Below are 21,440 nucleotides of genomic sequence, written 5' to 3' on the forward strand. Positions count from 1 at the left end.
TTCCTTCCTCTCCAACAGTTCTCACCTGAAATGGTACCTCCTGAGAGAGAGCCTTTAGACCAACCCACGGAGGTCTTCATCTAGTCAGATTCTTCCCCCTCTTCTCACTTTAAGGATGACATCCTATTCGCACCTTCTGTAACACGCGACAAACTGAGCACTTTCTCTGCTTGCCTGTTATGGGAAGGGCTGCTGCTCTTTCCTTTCTCCGTCCACCTTCAATGTCGCCCGCAGCTGAGCAGTGCCCGTGCAGGGCGACACGCGGTGAAGATCTGCTGAATGACAGACTCACAATACTTTTAGAAAACGAATCCAGAATTATTAAAGGCCCTAGGAAACCCTTAATAAGTTTAGAGAAACACATAATTCTGCTTTATGAAATGTCTGAACATAATAAATAACCAACTCAAATACTGGCTCAATAAAGATATTTTGATTACTCTTTTATAGATTTTTGAAAACCACTATTTACTCAGAAGTAAAACTTGAGGATTTTAAGGTTAGTCTATTTCAAAAAGTCTATATTTCTGATTGAATGTGAAAACATAACTGAGGAATCACCAATACCTAAATATTAACTACAGTAAACATTCAGCTGGTTAAAATCTAGTGATAAAAAGAGCAATATAGAGTCATGTGTAGATACAAAGAAAAAAACACCTGCTTTTGGTCACTGAGAGAGAAAACACACAGAAATACGACTCTTCAAGAAAGGCAGATTTCAGGGAACGGCTTCAGCTCTTAGAGGGGAAAAAGGACGACAAAACCAGAAGTAACACATTCTTTCTATAACAAAATCACACAAAGAGTATCCTAGGAAATCTGAACAGAACCTTCGACAAGAACATTAGAAAAAGTAGATAAATGGACAATGTGCACTCTCAAAGAGTCAGTGTGTGTGGTTTTAGGTCCTTCCGCGTTCAGAGAAGAAGACATTATAATGGCATTGCCAGAGTGAAGCATCTTCTATCATCATCACCAGGCTTGAATCCACTTATCGTTTCAATTCTGATATATGACATTTTAGTAAAATGACATTTGACATTAAAAAAAAAAGTTGCATGTACAGTGAGGGTTTTGGAATTAAAAAAATAAAAATCTATTACCGGCATAAAATCTGAGTATTTGGATTTTATAATTTAAAAAGCAAAGTCTAACATAAATCCAAACAAAAGCCAAATCAGAACTGGCCAAGCCCAAGAACATTGTACACTATGTTTTATAGGAAGTTTTTGTGTACAAGAATGACAACAGAATTAAGTTATCTTATTTCTAGCAGTTTTCTCCCATAAACAGTAACAGTCACTGCTAAAAGAGATGCTTGCGAACTTACCAGAAATAATTTTTTGACAACATTCTAGTTTTCAAACGGCTGTCAAATTTTTACGGAATAATCTACAGTGTTAATCAATGTACTGTATTTCATCTGTAATAAGTCTTTGTGATAAGGTTAGCACTCAACATACAACACAAATAAGAGAGGACCAAAAAATGAAAATGACTTTGCTTATGTTTCCGTATTAGAATTTTATTTGCTGAAGGGTAAAAGCAGATTTGCAAAATTCACAGTTAACTTAAAACAATAGTTTTAAACCTTTTATTCCGAGCCTTTACTGCCTTCAGGAAGGAAAGAACATCTGGTTATTTAAGGAACACAATATGCTCACATTCTCTATGACTTTTGTTTCTAATTGGGTTTTTAAATTTTTTTTGGAATTTGAACAACTAGTTAGAACAATGTTTTTAATCCCTTCATATTTTTCAGATTGCCCTCCTTCCATCCCCCACTTCATTTAGTGGATTGCTTTTGGAAATCTGCTCAGTGATTCTAACATAACAAAAGACAGGAAACCACGCATCCAGAGTGTGGTCTGAAGAGCCAAGAACAGAAACCGCAGGGTAAGGGGAACGGAGGAGAGGGCGCTACAGACATCTGATGCCCAGTCTCTTCACACATTTGACCACACTGCAAGTAGTTCCTGGGTCACTTACAAACACCTCCGTTTCACTTACTACAGATGCACATAAACACCTACTACTATAAATAAAAGAATCTACATGAGAAGTATCAGTAACTAAGACTCTACCATTTTTAAGACTAATACAAGCTACATGTCTCCGGCAGGAAGGAGGCTGAAAGACCTGGCTGGGTTCTGCCCCTTGATCTGCTGCTGACAAGCTGCACGGCCTTGCATACGCCCTCAGCTCCACTCTCATCCTCAGCTCGCACACAGAAGGAGAAGGTGGTCAGACTTTCTTGGTTCTTTGCAGTTCTGGAATTCTCACAGTCTAAGTGAAATATACTGACTGGATTCTTTGTTGTGTCTGCTTTGTTCCATGGTATCTGAGGGTAGTAACAGGTTTTCAAATAATTCTGTCTGATAGCAAACTAAGGAACTCGATGTCCTTTAACTTTAGACTTAGGGTCTCTTCACTGTCTTGATAAAAATGGCAGCTGACAAATATACCACTGACCAGGGTTTCTGTGGAATGTGGATATGGTGAAGGGAGGTGAAAACAGGTGAGCTGAGATCCACCCAGACTAGAGTCAGCATTCAATTTACCACTGTTTTCTTAAGAGCAACCACTGCAGGACACAAGGCTAAAGCTGTCAAATGAGAGGATCATGAGGAGAGATAACTGATAAAAGATACAAGCAAATCGCTAACCTATGATTCAGCGATTACGCAAATCGCTAAACTAAGGTGCTGAGGGCACTCAAAGGGAAAACACCTGCTTATCTGAGCCTGGAAGGCCTTCCTGGAGAAGGGAGAGCAGATGCTCAGACTCTCAGGACGGGGTGAGCAGAAGCAGGGCCTGGAACCGCTCTAGCTGGTCTGCACGCCTGCAGGCAGCTTGGCCCGGGGAAAGCCACATGGCCTTAATCCCTCTGCACTGAAAAAGCAAGAGGAGAGATAACCCGCTCTGCCCAACACGGAGCTTGGAGTGAGGACCAAACCAAGCGTGGCAAAGGGCTTGGAGGCGTGGAGGAGCATGAGCCTGTGGTTAGCGTCCAGGCCCCTCACCTCAGTCTGCTGGGATGAGACGGAGTTTCCCAGCAAGGCCTACATCTGATGGAGAACAAGAAACAGCCCAGTGTCTCGGGCCCTACTACCGTCTGCCTACATCTGATGGAGAACAAGAAACAGCCCAGTGTCTCGGGCCCTACTACCGTCTGTCCTCAACTGAGCAGTCTCCACTGGGACTGAGGGCTAGCGGGAGGACGAGGCGCTCCTCTGAAGGCTGACGATGAACCAGGGAGGCCCGGAGCTGCGTGTTCATTCCTGTCTTACTGTGTCTGTCAGCAGCGCTAAGCACAACGGCCTCGTGAAGCTGGGACATGGGGAGCAAACTCCCGCCCTTCAAACCTCTTCTTTGCACTAGCTTACAGAGATCTGCCTCTGTGTATATACTCACTCTGATTTAAGTGTTCCATTGCTGCTAATACACAGGAAACATCAAAAGCACTCTGATGTCTGGATTTTCAGAGGATGAGGTGGGGTACTAGCAACACCTGTTCCTCCTCTCTTTATTCCCTCCCAGGAGATCAGTCCTGGGTGTTCACTGGAAGGACTGATGCTGAAGCTGAAACTCCAATACTTCGGCCACCTCATGCGAAGAGTTGACTCATTGGAAAAGACCCTGATGCCGGGAGGGATTGGGGGTAGGAGGAGAAGGGGACGACAGAGGATGAGATGGCTGGATGGCATCACCAACTCGATGCACATGAGTTTGGGAGTTGGTGATGGACAGGGAGGCCTGCTGCTGCTACTGCTAAGTCGCTTCAGTTGTGTCCAACTCTGTGCGATCCCATAGATGGCAGCCCACCAGGCTCCCCCGTCCCTGGGATTCTCCAGGCAAGAACACTGGAGTGGGTTGCCATTTCCTTCTCCAATGCATGAAAGTGAAAAATGAAAGTGAAGTTGCTCAGTCGTGTCCGACTCTTAGCGACCCCATGGCCTGCAGCCTTCCAGGCTCCTCTGCCCATGGGATTTTCCAGGCAAGAGTACTGGAGTGGGGTGCCAGTGCCTTCTCCAACAGGGAGGCCTGGCGTGCTGCAATTCATGGGGTCACAAGCAGTCGGACACGACTGAGTGACTGAACTGAACTGAACTGTCCAAGGCCTCCTCTATGAGTTCATAATTGACATGAGCTACATATCTGCTTGGGGAGTTTTAGAATATATGCGTAACTTTTGTTTTTTTTCCACTTGTGTCTTCGATCTTATTATATCATTAGAAGTCAGTTCTTTATGGTCAAAGGCTGCTCTGCATGGGTGGGTTATCAGAAGCAAAGTTATTCAACACAAGAGAAGACCAAGACTCAGGAAGCGTGGATTTCACCAGATGACAGGATGTGTGGTAGGAGAGTCAAGACTTGAACCGGTGTCCGGACTCCTAGCTCAGGCTCCTGGTTAGACCCAGGACCCCGCCCTGCAACAGACCTCCAGTCGGCACCAGTGCCGAGTGACGTCAGTTATCATTTGACCCGCACTCATAAAGTCGGTGGGCCAGCATTACATACGCTCAGCTCAACTCCCGCCTTGCTGGGCTGGCCAACTGAAACCCCCTTAAAATGTTGCGGCTGTCTTTATTTTCCCTCACAGACGTCACCACGCCGTGACTGGGTTCTCAAAAGCTTTTTCAACATGACCCCATGCCCAGCTTCTCATGTCTCAGAAATACCAGTTTAAGGTCCTAACTTTTGGATACTTACCTTGATTGTTTTTACTTGGTAAGACCCTGAATGTAAAAGTGAGGAATACTGTTTTTTAGATACCTTTTTATGCTATTTTTTTTTTTCTCTTAAACCTTACAGAAGAATTTAATGCTTGTAGAACTGGTTTCATTATTCTCTCTCTCTTCTTCTCTCTCTCTATATGTGTGTGTATACACACACTCCGGGCCGTAGCTGCGGATCTAGTTCCCTGAGTAGGGATTGAACCCGAGCACCCTGCACTGCACTGCAGTCTTATCCACTGGGCCACAAGGGGAGGTCCGTCTACCACCTTCTTGAGCTCAAAAGCATTCTAAAATCACAGATTCTGCTAATAACATTGATTAGTTTAGTATTAGAATTCTGCAACTGTAAGCGTAAATGGTTTCTAGGAAGGACAACCATAGCTAGGAAAAAACAAGATGGATGGTTTACGTAACAGATTCATTTCTCCTTTCAATTAAACCAAACAAATCACACAAATGGATAATTCAAATGGCTATTTTAGCAATTTCTGTCCCACTCTGTATGACTGATAATTCCCAGTGCTGAGCAGGCAGAATTTACCATAAGTCTGTAGATCAAAACTCAGATACCTCATTGACCAGCAACTTCATTCTTTACTCCTTTTATAGATATGCCACTAATCTTGGCTATTTCATATTAAAAATATATACTTCTACAGCCTACATACACATAAAAAATATGGGACTTTATGTTTTTCATAGTCTGACTCCTAAACCTTACCAGAAAAAAGATAAGCTACCTATGTATCAGAGAATTGATGGATTATGTTTCTGATACATAATGAAATTTTGTGCAGGAGAAATGATATAAAAATTGTGCATTTCTGAGAATGCACATAGGCATTAATAGGCACATCAGAAATAGGCACAAGAAAAACAAAAATTTTAAACCAAGCTCAAAGGTTGAGGTCAACAACTGAGGCAAGGACAGAAATGTCTCAGAATCAGGATCACGGTGGATTCGGAGGCCCACATCGATCAGACAGCGCCCTGGCAGCGGACCCGCAGACAGACTGACTCAGACAGTTGCACCGCGGCCAGCAGGACTGCAGGGGCCCTGCCAGAGAGCCAAGGGCCGGGTTACCACCCGCCGCCCGGCACCGAGGCCTCCTGTCCCAGGCTGCCTCTCTCAGGCTCCATCCAGTATTTCTGTTTGGCTCTGAAGCATCAAGGAGTCACAGTTTTGTTTTTTTTTTTAGATCACTTAATGTTCTTATTTTCAAGAAATATAACATTAGTTGTAAAAGAACCCACTTTTTCTCTGGAGTATAAAGAAAATTTTGGTGACTTAAGTGCAAAATTTAGATCTTTCCTTCATTAGGTTACTCTTAACCCACATAATAAATATACATTCATAATATGAAATAACTTAGTATTTCATTACATTATAAACTCTTAGAAAACGGGTGTTTTTTTTAGAGCTCTGATGTCTTGGTCTTCACATGATCCTCAAGGTTCTACTAGGGTCAGTTTTGGCTCCGTGTGGGAAGCTGATGGTCACCAAGTACGGTTCCCAGCAGAAGCGGGTACTCAGCCATGTCCTGGGTTCCCAAGGGAGCAGGCAGGCAGGAGGCCCTTCTGAGTGACAACAGAGCGCGCTCCCACCTCTCAGCCGGCGTCCTCTAAGTCTGCCCGCTGAGCTGCTCGCCCACCAGGCACGGGAGTGTTGGCTTGCGACTCTAAGGCAAATTCTTTCAGCAGGTGATTCATCTGCCACTACGCAAATTTTACATCACGAATCCTTAGAGTCATGAGGAGATGCCAATTTTTCATCCCACTTAACCCTGTGCACATCCCGCTTGGGAAGCTTACCTTCGGGTCCCGAAGGAACAGAGCCTTAAGAATCAGTGAGTGAACGTCCCCGATGAGTGGGTAATGCATCAGAAGGCCAAGACAGGTCTGGTAGTTACTGGAGATCACTAAATAGAAGGGAAAAAGTAACTGAGAAGCAATCCTGTTTCAGGTATCTGTACCAGTAAGAGAAACAAAATAACAACTTAGGTTCAAAGCAGGTAAATCAATAACTCAGCTCGTTTGGATAAAGGGAAGCTGGAGAAGGGATCACTGCCCAGTGGCCTCCGGAGCTGCATACTGTGCCACGCACACACTCCAGCACGCAGGCCCCAGCCTCAGGGCGGTGCTGGACGGAAGAAGCCGAGGTGTGTGCGTGCAAACGCGCCATTTTTATGGCTGTATTTAAATGTCTCTACTTCGCTGCTTGGAAATAAGGAGCAAAAATCTCACGAATGGGAAAGGACCAGTTTAAAATTCTCATAAAGTATTATTTACCACGATTATTATACTTCGCAACTTATATATATTCCATTTATTTTCTGTATATATAAATATTACACAGTTCAAAATTAAAAAGAATATAATTTCTTCAAATTATTTGTTTTTCTAAAGATAACAAGGGATTTAGCAAAGATATCTATGCAGCATTTTCTTGCAGGAAAAGTGTCAAAATCATCACGGAGAAGCCTATGTTCCTTAGACCGACATTTAGGCTTTTTCCCCACATCAAGCTAATCATGGCCGTGGTTATTAGGCAGCCTTTTCCGCCAGTCTGTGTAAGCCGCTCCGTTCCTTGGCCACCCATCTGCCACTGCTGCTACCGCTGTGCCCGTCGGCGACGCTGGTTTCGGGAGCCAGGCTGACGGCCTCCGCAGCACGACTATGAACAAACTTTACAGCTGCAACTTCCTGTGGTTGCAACTGAATCCTTTTTATTAATCAGAATGGTTAGTTGAAAAATATTCCACAAGAAAACAACTGTAATTCACCAGAAACAATACAAGTCACAAAACGATGTTTTATGATCAGAAATACCCTGGGTTCCTAGACTTCCTTTTCTCCTTCTTCTGTGGGAAACATCATTCCTTGCGACAGCTTCCCACCCCTCCCTCGTTCCATGAACATTACGGAGAAAGGAGACAGGACCAGGCAAAATGAATAATTATAATCTATGGAAGGAGCCACTTTATCATCTTCATTTCCATCGCTGATCTGACAGCTTGTAATTTCATGCATCTGCTTTCATTTGTAAAGTACTCACTTATCCGACCCTTTCTGTGTCTGCTCAGACTCTTCTTTCCTTAGTTGTTCATTTTATCATGTTCATACTCAGTTACCTGTTGTCTTTTTTACTGTAGAATTAAAAAACCTAGGATATTCAGAACAGTATAACATTTTCATGTATAGTTTTCTTTGTGATCAAACAAATCAATAAAACTTGGATAATCGATTCGTTTTACAACTCATATATTTTCCCAAATGCTATGATTATATATTAGTCACTGGCCCTAGAATCATTGTGTGTTTTGTGAGACAGGCAGGAGAGTTTAATGGAAATGGTTCTGGGCTCAGGATTCAAAGACAGGGCTCTCCTCCTGGGACTCCACTTGAAGACCTCCCGTAACACTGCCGGGAGAGTGAGTGACATGATCTAAGGGACTGATTTACAGCAGCTGCTCAAAACTTGTTGGGAGCAACCTCTCTGAGCTCAAGTTTAGTCATTTAGAAAACAACTTTCTGATTTAAAAGAAATTTACCTGCCTACCTCACTCATTCCAACAGTCATCTATTGACTACCTCATCCATGACTGGCCCTATGTTGGGAGGGTAAGCAGAGAGGAACAAAACACCGTCCTCCCCCTGAAGAAAGCAAAAGCACAGCAGGGCTGATGCCTAACACAGGGAGCTGTGACTGCCGTCACCTCTAAGGCAAGACTGGCCTGCGGACACCTTCTTCATTAGGCACTATCCCGAAAACCTCACCTACATATGTGATTCCCACGGCAGTCTAACGACAAGGATACAGTTATTATCCCTGTCTACACAGCCATGAAATTAAAAGATGCTTACTCCTTGGAAGGAAAGTTATGACTAACCTAGATAGCATATTCAAAAGCAGAGACATTACTTTACCAACAAAGGTCTGTCTAGTCAAGGCTATGGTTTTTCCAGTGGTCATGTATGGATGGGAGAGTTGGACTGTGAAGAAGGCTGAGGGCTGAAGAATTGATGCTTTTGAACTGTGGTGTTGGAGAAGACTCTTGAGAGTCCCTTGGATTGCAAGAAGATCCAACCAGTCCATTTTGAAGGAGATCAGCCCTGGGATTTCTTTGGAAGGAATGATGCTACAGCTGAAACTCCAGTACTTTGGCCACCTCATGCGAAGAGTTGACTCATTGGAAAAGACTCTGATGGTGGGAGGGATTGGGGGCAGGAGGAGAAGGGGACGACAGAGGATGAGATGGCTGAATGGCATCACTGATTCGATGGACGTGAGTCTGAGTGAACTCCGGGAGTTGGTGATGGACAGGGAGGCCTGGTGTGCTGCGATTCATGGGGTCACAAAGAGTGGGACACGACTGAGTGACTGAACTGAACTGAACTGAACGGATGAGGAAACTGATCCTTGGAGATGTTAAATCACCTGTCTGGATCACACGGTGATTTGGTGCTGAACCAAGATTTGCAATTCAGAAGTCTAGTGGAAGACTCAGGGTTTTACTTTGAAAGGCCATTGTTTTGAAAATCAAAGACACAACCGATGCAAATAATCACTGAAAACAGAAAAGTCAACTAATATTAGTACTCTTGTGTGCTGTGCTGTGCTTAGTCGCTCAGTCATGTCCATCTCTTTGCGAACCTATGGTCTGTAGCCCACCAGGCTTCTCTCTTTACGGGATTCTCCAGGCAAAAATACTAGAGTGGGTAGTCTTTCCCTTCTCTAGGGGATCTTTCCAACCCAGGGATCGAACCCAGGTCTCCCTCATTGCAGGCAGATTCTTTATCGTCTGAGCCACCAGGGAAGCCCAAGAATACTGGAGTGGGTAGTCTATCCTTTGTCCATGGGATCTTCCCAACCCAGAATCAAATTGGGGTCTCCTGCATTGCAGGCAGATTCTTTACCAGTTGAGCTACCAGGGAAGCCCACAGTAAGTGTAAATAGCTTGGAAGATCCGCATAACCCAGTCTCTAAAGCATCTTGACACAGGCACTTGTTTGGAGGAACCAAGGCAACAGTCCTATGTTATTACAACTTGAGAAAACTTGAAACTATGAGAAGTTATACGTTTTACAAATACAAATACATAAAATAAGGATGGTAAATAATGTATTAACATTCTTCTTGCATAACAAATGAGGGCACAAAGGCTCTTCCTCCCATTTCTCCCATCCATCCACCTATCCATCCGTCCACTGAATGTAACGAATGCTACCTCAGCAGTTACTAACTCCCGGGCCAGGCAGCAGCACTAGGGACGTGGTGGAGAATGAGTCTGAATTCTGAAAGGTGGCAGAACATGCTACCCTGAAGTATGGCTGTAGGTATTTCAGGACGTGCCACCCCACAGTAGGCCACTCTGGGATACTGATTATTTTGAGCTATAGGCACTTGGAATCAGCAAGCGCAGGGAGAGGCTTTCTCTGAACTCCCCTTACCGTTAACTCCCATAAATGCTAGAAAAGGAACTCAGCTGTCACAAGTCCATCCAGACAAACTCTGTCACAAAGATACTTTCCATTTATTCTTCTCAGGGTCAATTCATCTGTCCTAAAATTCATTTCAGTTCAGTTGCTCAGTCGTGTCCGACTCTTTGCGACCCCACCAAGCCTCCCTGTCCATCACCAACTTCCAGAGTTCACTCAAACTCACGTCCATTGAGTCGGTGATGCCATCCAGCCATCTCATCCTCTGTCGTCCCCTTCTCCTCCTGCCCCCAATCCCTCCCAGCATCAGTCTTTTCCAATGAGTCAACTCTTCGAATCAGGTGGCCAAAGTATTGGAGTTTCAGCTTTAGCATCATTCCTTCCAAAGAACACCCAGGACTGATCTTTAGAATGGACTGGTTGGATCTTCTTGTAGTCCAAGGGACTCTCAAGAGTCTTCTCCAACACCACAGTTCAAAAGCATCAATTCTTTGGTGCTCAGCTTTCTTCACAGTCCAACTCTCACATCCAGACATGACCACTGGAAAAACTATAATTCATTTACTCTCCCCTAAGAAGCTACACTCCCCTCTCCTGTCTCTATTAAGTTGATATTTAATCCTGAAATCCAAAGCCATCTCTTTGAGGGTCGCTGATTATCCCCCGGGTATCTCCCATATACACGTGACATGTATGTGTTAATCAACTTTCTTGTCTATCTTTTGTAACTTTTGTTAAAAGAATCCCAGAGTAAAACCTAAACGGGCAGAGGTTAAGTTTCCCCTCCCTCCTGTCCCCTGCTTTCAGATAATGACATCTCCAATTTACTAATGAAAACTTGTATTTCCAGAGCATTTTTCATTTGTAATTATGTCCCAGAACTGTTGAATAACTGAGGCCAATTTAGCATATGTAAAAGAGAAAAATGCAAGTTTTTAACAAGAATAATAGAAATCTGATAGAATGAAATTTTAGTTTTGATCTTTATAGTAAACTTTTCCTGAACCTGAAAAACCCATCCACCACACTGTTCCTTCTCCAGTGTTAATTCAACCAGAGCAGGACAATGACACAAGCAAAAGACTGAAAAAAAAAAAAAAAAAGATGAAACTTTGCTATGTACCTGCAATTGCAACTAAGGATGTATGTGCTTTACTGAGATGATCACATTCTTCGACTTATGAATGTGGTATATATTGCATGGACTGATTTGCAGATCCTGGAACACCCTTGTACCCCTGGGATAAGCCCCTTTTGACCACGGGGCATGGTCCCTGTAGCGCGCGTGAGACTGGCCTGCCAGGGCTCTGCTGCACTCTTGCCTCCGTGTTCATCAGTGATGCTGGCCTGTAATTTTTTGGCGGGATCTTCCTCTGGTTCTGGTATCAAGGTGAGGGTGGTCTCATAGAGTGAGCTTGGGAGCATTCCCTCTTCTGCAGGGTTTTGAAATAGTTTCAGAAGGACAGGTGCTAACTCTTCTCTAAATGTTTGCATATGCACACAAGGATGCACATGCTTTAAGAAAAAACGACCGAAGCCACACACTGAAGAGCTTCTTTACGGAAGGCTAAGACAAAGGTGAGCGGTATCTAGGAAAACCTATGGAATTTGAAATTGGATGATCTAGATTAGATCTACATCAGAATGGTGGCTGGTCATTTACTGTGTGTGAATCTAGGCAAGCAACGTAACTTCACGAAACCTTTATTCCTCTCATTTATAAATAGTGCTTACCCTACCTGCAGGGCTTCCAACAGAACGGCAGGGATGTGAGGTCGTGTGCTTCCTCATCTGGCTTATCTACTGCTAAATAAACAGGACTTCCTTCACCCTCGTGGCTCAGCTGGTAAAGAATTCGCCTGCAATGCAGGAGACCCCGGTTCGATTCCTGGGTTGAGAAGATCCCCTGGAAAAGGGATAGGCTACCCGCTCCAGTATTCTTGGGCTTCCCTTGTGGCTCAGCTGGTAAAGAATCTGCCTGCAATGCGAGAGACCTGGGTTTGAACCTTGGCTTGGGAAGATCCCCTGGAGAAGGGAAAGGCTACCCACTCCAGTATCCTGGCATGGAGAATTCCATGGACTGTATAGTCCATGGGGTCTCAAAAAGTCAGACACAACTGAGCAACTTTCACTTTTACTTTTCACCTGAAGCAGAACTGACTTGGCTGCCTCTACCTTTAAATGGCCTACAACTATTCTGGAATGGTTCTATGAGAGCTGGTTTAAATAGTTTCTCCGTAGTAACAAACAAAAAAATAATGGAGACTGTTAACTTACATATAAGTCGAAGTTAACTGTACTTATAACTGAAAAATTTTGAAGTGAAAGATATTCAAATTATTTAATTTCACATTTAGATGTACCTTCCCAAGATAACAAGATGGGCTAAGAACTACTATTTCTAAATTTTTTAAGTCATAAGCACAAACAATGTGCCTGGAAACTTGCCATGTGCAACTACACCCCAGCCCTGAAACTCAATCCTCCACCCATACCCACATTACTCATCTCACACTCCTGAAGTTATATCAAAGTTTTTGGTTAGAAAATTTTTTTGTTTTCATTTTTATAGTACATCATAATTACTCTTTTTTCTTCTATAGCCTCTTTTCTTTCCTGTAGTTTATAACTGCCTGCCTTTACATTTGCTTTGTTATGTATATATCTGTGTGCTTAGTCACTCAGTCTGTCTAGTGAAAACTATGCTTTTTCCAGTGGTCATGTATGGATGTGAGGTTGGACTGTGAAGAAAGCTGAGTGCCAAAGAATTGATGCTTTTGAACTGTGGTGTTGGAGAAGACTCTTGAGAGTCCCTTAGACTGCAAGGAGATCCAACCAGTCCATCCTAAAGGAAATCAGTCCTGAGTGTTCCTTGGAAGGACTGATGCTGAGCTGAAACTCTAATACTCTGGCCACCTGAAGCAAAGAACTGACTCAATGGAAAAGACCCTGATGCTAGGAAAGATTGAAGGCGGGAGGAGAAGGGGATGACAGAGGATGAGATGGTTGGATGGCATCACCAACTCGATGGACGTTGAGTTTGAGTGAACTCCAGGAGTTGGTGATGGACAGGGAGGCCTGTGTGCTGCAGTCCATGGGGTTGGAGTCGCAAAGAGTTGGACACAACTGAGTGACTGAACTGAACTAAGTCAGTCATGTCCAACACTTTGTGATCCCATGGACTGTAGACAGGCTCCTCTGTCCATGGTACTAGAGTGGGTTGCCATGCCCTTCTCCAGGGCATCTTCCAGACCCAGGGATCGAACCCTGGTCTCCCGCACCACAGACGGATTGTTTGCCATCTGAGCCACCAGGGTAGCCCTGGCTACTGGATAAATGCTGGTTAGAAGAATGTATGTGAGGCCTCTCCATCCTCGTGGACACAGAACCAGGTAGCCGCCATGTCTGAGGGGGACAGTCATCATACTCTCAGGAGTCTGTCGCTTGTGCTAGTCAACAAGTTGTAAAGTTTGGAGGCTTCTGTCCTCACAAACTCACTGTGATGTGAGACAGTGAACTTCTAGAATGAAAGAGGCTGCAGTCTGGCAGCTTGTGAGCTACATCCAGCTGGAGAACTGTTTAGCAGTATTTAAAAAAATTTTGATCAGTTCCTGATATTTAAAAATGAGAATGCTCCTCAGGAAAATGTGGATTTCATAAAAATCTTAGGAGCTGGTAACCCTGGTCTGGCATTCCCGCGTGGCAACAAGCAGCCGATGCTGCACGGGCGTGCCCTTCGCAGGGGGCTTGGCCCTTCACTCTGCTAGGGCTCTCACTGCTCCCAGCGGTCGGACGCCACTTGTGACTGACTGTATACAGCCATGTACACACAGTTAAGATGAAGTTAACTCCCACAGTCATATACACCTCCTCTGTTCTGTCAGTCTGGCTTTTCTCCTGAGGAGACTGCTCGCGAGGTCCTGGGTCTGCCCCCGCTCTGAGGACACCCTCGCCTCCTGCCTGTGCGGTGCTCCTCCTGCCTGTGCGATGCTCCTGTTTCCCAGAGCGCTGAGCCGCGCCCCGCTCTGAGGACGCCCTTTGCCTCCTGCCTGTGCGGTGCTCCTGTCCCCAGAGCGCTGAGCCGCGCCCTGCTCTGAGGACGCCCTTCGCCTCCTGCCTGTGCGGTGCTCCTGTCCCCAGAGCGCTGAGCCGCGTCTTTCTTGCTTCATGCCCTCAGTTTGCTGGAGCACATCCCTCCAAAGGCTCTGTGCTCCTGAGATGAACTTTTTAAAACTTCTGTTTGAAAGATGTGGACATTAGTTAACAGTCTGGTTAGGCAGAATCCTCTAGGTTGGGAATATTCTTCCCTCAGGATGTTGGTACCACTGCTGTAGAGTTTCTTGGTTTCCAGCTGGAAAGCCTGAGACCACTTCAATTCCTAATCCCTTCTGCGATCGTGTTCTCTTCTCCTCCCCCACATCTTGCTCTGTAAACTGATGATGAATGCCTTGGTGTGCATCTGTTTTCATATGTAACGGGCCCTTTCAATCTAGAAACTCCTGTTCTTTTGTTCAACTAGAAATTTCTCTTTGTATCTTTGATGATTTTCTCGTTTCTACTCTTCATTTTGAGTTTGTTATTCCTTTTTTTTTTTTTTAAAAGAAATCACCTTAGCTAGATGTTGGATCTCCTGGCCTGGTCCTCTTAATTTTCTTTATTTTCTGTTTCATGTACTTCTTTCTGAGACACTTTTCCACTTTTATATTCCAGACATCTATTTTTATGATATTTTAATTTTAAATTAATTTTTCCTTTGAATTATGTATTTCCTAGATCTCTGAGAAGTGTTCTCCCTACTGCAAAGGCTCTGTGGCCTGCAAATTGGTCTCTTCCTGGCTGTGTTTTTCAGATCTCTGCTTCCATTTGGAAGCTCTCCTCAAATGCGTTGTGTCTGGGGCTCCCTGCTCCTGTGTAGGAGTGGCGAAGTATAAAGGTGTCTTGAAGCCAGCTGTGTGTGCACAGGCGGGTGGGTCTGTGAATGCTGATGACCAAGGCCACTCAGGTCATCCCTGAGCCTCTTCTCTTGTGCTAACTAGATTCCTTCAGAGAACATTCTCCCAAACTCTTCCTAGAGGGAGACAAACTGGCTTCAATGTCCTGAGAAAGAAGGCCAGCGGTTCAAGGTCACTGAAATTCCCTGGGGCCCTGGCTAAGACCCCCTTCACTACACTGTCCACAGAGGGCAAATCCTGAAGGCTGGAGATCTGCATGTCTGCTTCTTAGACTTTTAACCAGTTCTTATTTTTCAGTCTTAACTCTTTCCCTCCTCCTGCCAACTTCTAGAAGTACCTAGCACTGCTAATTTCCACACTTTTAGAAATTTTACGGGTTATTTCCTGGCTTCCGCCATGATCAATTTTGAATTTCCCTTTCCTGGACATGCTAAGTCAGTTATCACTCACCCATCTGTTTCTCTACTTCCAAAACCGCCATAATTTTCTTCCTAATTCTCTGCATCCTATGGGTTTATGCTATTTCAATAGGGTCTCAGGAGCAAAGAAGGCAAATGCAGGATCTTAACATAAACATCTCATATCTGATATCCCTGTCATTTTAATGACACTTCTACTGAGCATCTGGGCAAGCGAACTGAAGTAAAAGAAGAATCGAGGTGGGGAGGCACCTGCGTGGAGAACTGGGGAACTAAGCAACTGGGAGGCAGAGATCACCATCTTCCTTTCTCTCTGCATCAGAGAGCATGGCCCCCGTCACCCTGCAGGACTGTGTACATTCTCCTTTGGTAGCAGCACAGGGACATGGAAGCTTGAGTAATTCTGGGTAAGAGTCCAGTGATGCATGCAATTTTGCTGGCTTTTGCCCATAAAAGGTGTCCTAGAGTTCCTGAATCCACCTGTCATATTGCTTTCTAGGGCAAGAGAAAACTGTGGAATAGGAGTAAGTGCGTGGAAGGTAAAGATTATGGTACCAGGATATAAGACCACCTCTTTAGTTTCATACAAGGCCAGAATGGGGTATCAATTTTGAACATGGAATAGAATTTGACTAGGAAATTGATTCTCCCTTCATATCTCTATTCCTAGAGCTGTATAAATTATTTTGAGGCAAAAAATAGACATTAAAAAGACAATGTGACACAGGAGAATGCCCCAAATCCAAAACACTGACACCATCGATGCTAGATCGATGCAGAACAAGAATTTTCCTGCCTTGCTGCTGGGGATGCAAAGTGGTACAGCCATTCTGGAAGACAGCCATGTGTCTTCCAGGCAAGAAGCAGGACAGAACAGTTAACTTTGTGTTTCCAACCTGACCGGCCTAAAGCATGCCCAGATAGCTGGTAAAACGTAATTTCTGGGTGTGCTGTGAGTGTGCGGCTGGGAGAGATGAGCCCTGGACTCAGCAGACTGAGTAAAGAGATCCAGCGTCGCCAGGAAGGGGGCATCATCCTGTGTGCAGGGAGCCTGATGGAACGACAAGCAAAGAAGGTGGGCTCCTTCTCTCCTGGAGCTGGGAGGTCCATTTCTCCTGCCCCCAATACTGAGCTCCGGCATCTCAGGCCTTGGGATCCTGGCATTTACATCACCAGCCGCCTGCTTCTCAGGCCTTCAGATTTGGGCTGAATTATGCTGGGAGAAATATCAATAACCTCGGATATGCAGATGACACCACCCTTATGGCAGAAAGTGAAGAGGAACTAAAAAGCCTCTTGATGAAAGTTAAAGTGGAGAGTGAAAAAGTTGGCTTAAAGCTCAACATTCAGAAAACGAAGATCATGGTATCTGGTCCCACCACTTCATGGGAAATAGATGGGGAAACAGTGGAAACAGTGTCAGACTTTATTTTTCTGGGCTCCAAAATCACTACAGATGGTGACTGCAGCCATGAAATTAAAAGACGCTTACTCCTTGGAAGGAAAGTTATGACCAACCTAGATAGCATATTCAAAAGCAGAGACATTACTTTGCCAACAAAGGTTCGTCTAGTCAAGGCTATGGTTTTTCCTGTGGTCATGTATGGATGTGAGAGTTGGACTGTGAAGAAGGCTGAGCGCCGAAGAACTGATGCTTTTCAACTGTGGTGTTGGAGAAGACTCTTGAGAGTCCCTTGGACTGCAAGGAGATCCAGCCAGTCCATTCTGAAGGAGATCAGCCCTGGGATTTCTTTGGAAGGAATGATGCTAAAGCTGAAACTCCAGTACTTTGGCCACCTGATGCGAAGAGTTGACTCATTGGAAAAGACTCTGATGCTGGAAGGGATTGGGGACAAGAGGAGAAGGGGATGACAGAGGATGAGATGGCTAGATGGCATCACTGACTTGATGGAGGTGAGTCTGAGTGAACTCCGGGAGTTGGTGATGGACAGGGAGGCCTGGCGTGCTGTGATTCATGGGGTCGCAAAGAGTTGGACACAACTGAGTGACTGATCTGATCTGATCTGATGCCACTGGCCTTCCCGGTTCCCAGCTCGCAGATGGCGGACTGTGGGGCTTCCAGGCCTCAATAACTGTGTCAGTCAACTCCTGTAAGGAGTCTCCTCTTATGTCTCTCTCTCTCTCTCTCTTTCTCTCTCTCTCTATATCTCTCTCTCTCTCTCTCTCTCTCTTCTACTGGTTCTTTTTCTCTGAAGAACCCTGAAAGCAAAGGCTTCCACTGACAGGCCTCATGGGGCAAACTGCCCTCCCCACAGCCGCCTGTTGCCGAGCCGGTAAACTGGACTCCCCGAGAGTTGCTGCAGTCAGGGTCTCGTGCCAATGCTCTGGTTATGGCCTTCCGCGCATTTCTGTTACGTCTCCTCAGCTGAGGCACTGGGCAGTGGTCCTCTGCAGATGCCTCTGCCAGGATCTCCTGATGGTCGCAGGGGAGGAAACCACGGAGACCCTTCGCCCCCAGTGACTGAGCACCCAGTACTCTTCCACCCCTGGCCTCTCCGCCTCCCCAGTGGGGTCCTGGCTTAGAAGGGAGAAGGGGCTGAAGCTGTGGAGCAGGGAGGGCCTTTAGGGCAGGGAAGTACTCTGCGTCCTGCTACAGTGGTGGCCACACCCACTCAAAGTCCAGCGCCAAGAACGGCCTGAGGGTAATGCCAGCCTTCGGGCGTTTGTGATGAGTCCGTGGCACGACGGGCCTGCTCTGGCGAGGGGTGTGGGCAGCACAGTGGGCTCTGTGTGCAGGTGAGTGTGTAAGGGATGCTCTCTGTATTTTCCACTCAATTTTGCAGCGAGCTGAAAAAGTCTCTAAAAAATAAAGTCTGTTTTATTAAAAAATCTAAACAAACAAAAAAAGACAATATGTTATTTTGGTATATCAACCTATGTTAGTGAAATACAGAAGATTTAAAAACTATTATAAAACACAAAGTAATACAAACGATACATTTATAATCCAAAGGGTACGTTGATATCTACACCTGAGATGGTCAATATTTACTGTTTGAACAGGAAGAGAGTTGACTGTCAGGAGTTGCTTCAACATCCCTTCAAAAATAAGATCCCAACTTGTGCTTTGGTACAAACTCTGAGGTACAACATTGTGATCTGGGGGAGTCTTTACTTCTAGTTCCCAAAGGCTTCCACTGAAAAGCTTTACAAGCTTTTCCAGAAAAGACAAAATATATTCAATTTGTGGTTCAAATAAAGTGCATTTTGACATCAGTATAATGTTGAACATGCTTTTAACGAGAAAACAGAGAAACAGAAATTCTAGGGTAGGACAGATGGAAAGACTGGCAGATAGACAGATAACGGCTGAGGAGGAAGGGGAGACCTAAAATGAAATAAAAAGAAGCAATATTTTAAACCACGAAGAGGACATAACTGTCAGTCCAGGCTGGGCCAGGAAATGACTGAGGAGACAGCTACAGAAGGATTACAGTGCTGGCTGAGAACGAGGCAGGGAGTGGGCTCCAGCGTCAAGAGGAGACTTTTCCATTTACAAAGTGTTCAGGCAGAGAGCTAATTAAGAGAGACAATAAACATTGTGAGATACTTTCTGGTTAGCAAAGTTTACTGCTAAATGGATTTGATTATAGTGTTTTAGCTATTAATACCGTTTACAGGACAAATAAAAGGTTATGTTACTTTATAAATTAAAGAAAACGTTTTCCTTTGACACTAGTAAAAATAAAATAAAATTTAAATCAATAAAAGATTCAGAAAATTTTAGAATTTAAAAGTAGACAATGCTTCCTTTAAAAAAGCCAAGCTGAAAAGAGCTCCCGGCGCCTGTCCTCCTAGCAATGGCGGCACCAGGATCCACGCCCCCACCCCGGACTCGAGAGCGCCCTCCCGTGGAGGCCACCGATGCCACTGGCTGAGCAGAGGCAGCGGCAGATGCCTCCAGGGGCAGGCAAGAACCTTAACGTCGGCCTTGGTCCTGAGGAGCTGATGAGTTGAGAAGCCGGGATTTCTCCACGCCGTGAATCCCATCTCTCCCAAGTGGCACAGGCGTGCGCACAGGAAGAAGAGAAGGACAATGGAAGTGTACTGAGTGGCCCTGATTGAAATCTCACAGGACTGCAAAAGTGGGAGGTAGGTCAGAGGGGGCCGAAATAATCCAGAAGGGTGGAGGGAAAAGCTTCTTTGTCCCAAGTGTGAAAGGAGAAGCAAGATCTAGGGAGGTGAGGCCAGGAGAAGGAGGGGACCAATTGAAAAAAAAAAAAGTGTGATGGAAGCTGCTGCTGCTAAGTCGCTTCAGTCGTGTCTGACTCTATGTGACCCGACGGACAGCAGCTCAGCAGGCTCCCCTGTCCACAGGGTTCTCCAGGTAAGAATACTGGAGTGGGTTGCCATTTCCCTCTCCAGTGATGAGAGCAGGGCTGTTTTAAACTATTATAGGAGTAATGATTCATGATTACATTTCCTTATTCCTCACCTTTACATCTGCATGTAATCTTAATCCACATAATTCAGCCAACAACCCACAAGGCACTTCTTGTAGCATGTAAGAAAGTAAAAACGATCAAAATATTTGGGAACAATCTATTTATAATAATTCTACTATGCATCTTTGGTAAAGCAAAAATTTTGTTTGAAGAACAGCCATTTGACATCATTTCAAAGCTTAAATTTTAAATTCTCTGCAGGTGATATTCACATTGCTTTTTTTCTCAATGTGAAATTTTACTTTTACTTAATAAAATCAGGGTAGGGTCTGAGACAAGGAAATGGTGATGTGAGGACCAGCCTGCCTAAACACGGAGGCTGGGCTCCATCTCTGAGGCCTCATAAAGAACATGTTGGTTCTAAGATTTATCTAGAATTTGTTAAGTGGTTGTATTATATTTCTCTAACGTTCAAAGAGAATGAAAGCTTTGTTCAAGGTGAATAAAGAAACTTAATACTTTTGTTAAAAATTAAATATGAGATGCTGATGGTGAAATGTGTAGAAAGAGCACTAAGCAAGGACGCCGAGATCTAAGCCCGCAGACCGAGTGGGACTGTTTTCAACCCCTTGACTGTCAAGGGCACCGGATTAACTTGCTAGGGCCGCTTAACTAAGTACTGGACGGTATGGAACGACAGAAGCCCACTAACAGGGCCAGAGTCCGGAAGTCCAAATCAAGACGGGCAGGGCCCTGTCCCGCTCATATCCACGGGGAGGAACCTCCCTGCCTCTTTCGGCCTCCTGTGTTGGCGGGGTGCGCTCCTCCTGAGGGCTCCCGGGGAAAATCTCTGCAGGGCCTTTCTCACAGCCTCTGGCAGCAGCCGGAAGTCCTTGCCCCTCCTTGGCATGCGTCACGTCAATCTCTGTCCTGCCTTCGTAGGCGTTATTCTGCCGGGAATGCTCACACTGCCTCCTCTCTGTGCGTCTCCGTGTCCATCACCTTCTTACCAGGACGCCAGTCCTCAGTCCCGCCTGATCCAGTGGGAGCGCATCTTAACCGATCCTGTCTGCAACCACCCATCTCCAAGCAAGGTCACCCTCTGGAGTGCTAGGGGTTAGGGCTGCTAGCACATCTCTGCGGGGATAAAATTCAGTCCGTAATTCAGTCAGGCCTCAATACCTGAGCTTGTAAAGTCAGGGCTGGGACTAGATGCAGTGCATCTTCACTGGTGTGTGTGTGTGTGTGTGTGTGTGTGTGTCTGTGTGTGTGTGTGTGTGTGTGTGTGTGTGTGTGACACGTTCCTTTGAGAAGATGAGGAGGCATCTGCATTGGTGTGTGTGTGTGTGTGACAGTTCCTTTGAGAAGATGAGGAGGCATCTTCAGTGGTGTGTGTGTGTGTGTGTGTGACATGCTCCTTTGAGAAGATGAGGAAGGCTAGACACCCTTGACTCAGAGAAGCACACGCCTAATCGATATTCT

At 45.1% G+C, this 21,440-nt stretch overlaps 1 protein-coding gene across 6 annotated transcripts in view; it reads right to left on the minus strand.

Annotated features, from left to right (window-relative positions):
- Positions 1-21,440, minus strand: part of TBC1D5 (TBC1 domain family member 5) — a 591,406-nt gene that overhangs the window by 138,465 nt on the left and 431,501 nt on the right. For all 6 annotated transcript variants that reach the window (XM_027549609.1, XM_027549590.1, XM_027549600.1 and 3 more), the window contains one exon: positions 6,555-6,661. In XM_027549609.1, the coding sequence (XP_027405410.1) occupies positions 6,555-6,661 (107 nt within the window). The remainder of the gene's footprint in view (positions 1-6,554; positions 6,662-21,440) is intronic.

Source organism: Bos indicus x Bos taurus, chromosome 1, assembly GCF_003369695.1.
Source record: "Bos indicus x Bos taurus breed Angus x Brahman F1 hybrid chromosome 1, Bos_hybrid_MaternalHap_v2.0, whole genome shotgun sequence".
NCBI lineage: Eukaryota > Metazoa > Chordata > Mammalia > Artiodactyla > Bovidae > Bos > Bos indicus x Bos taurus.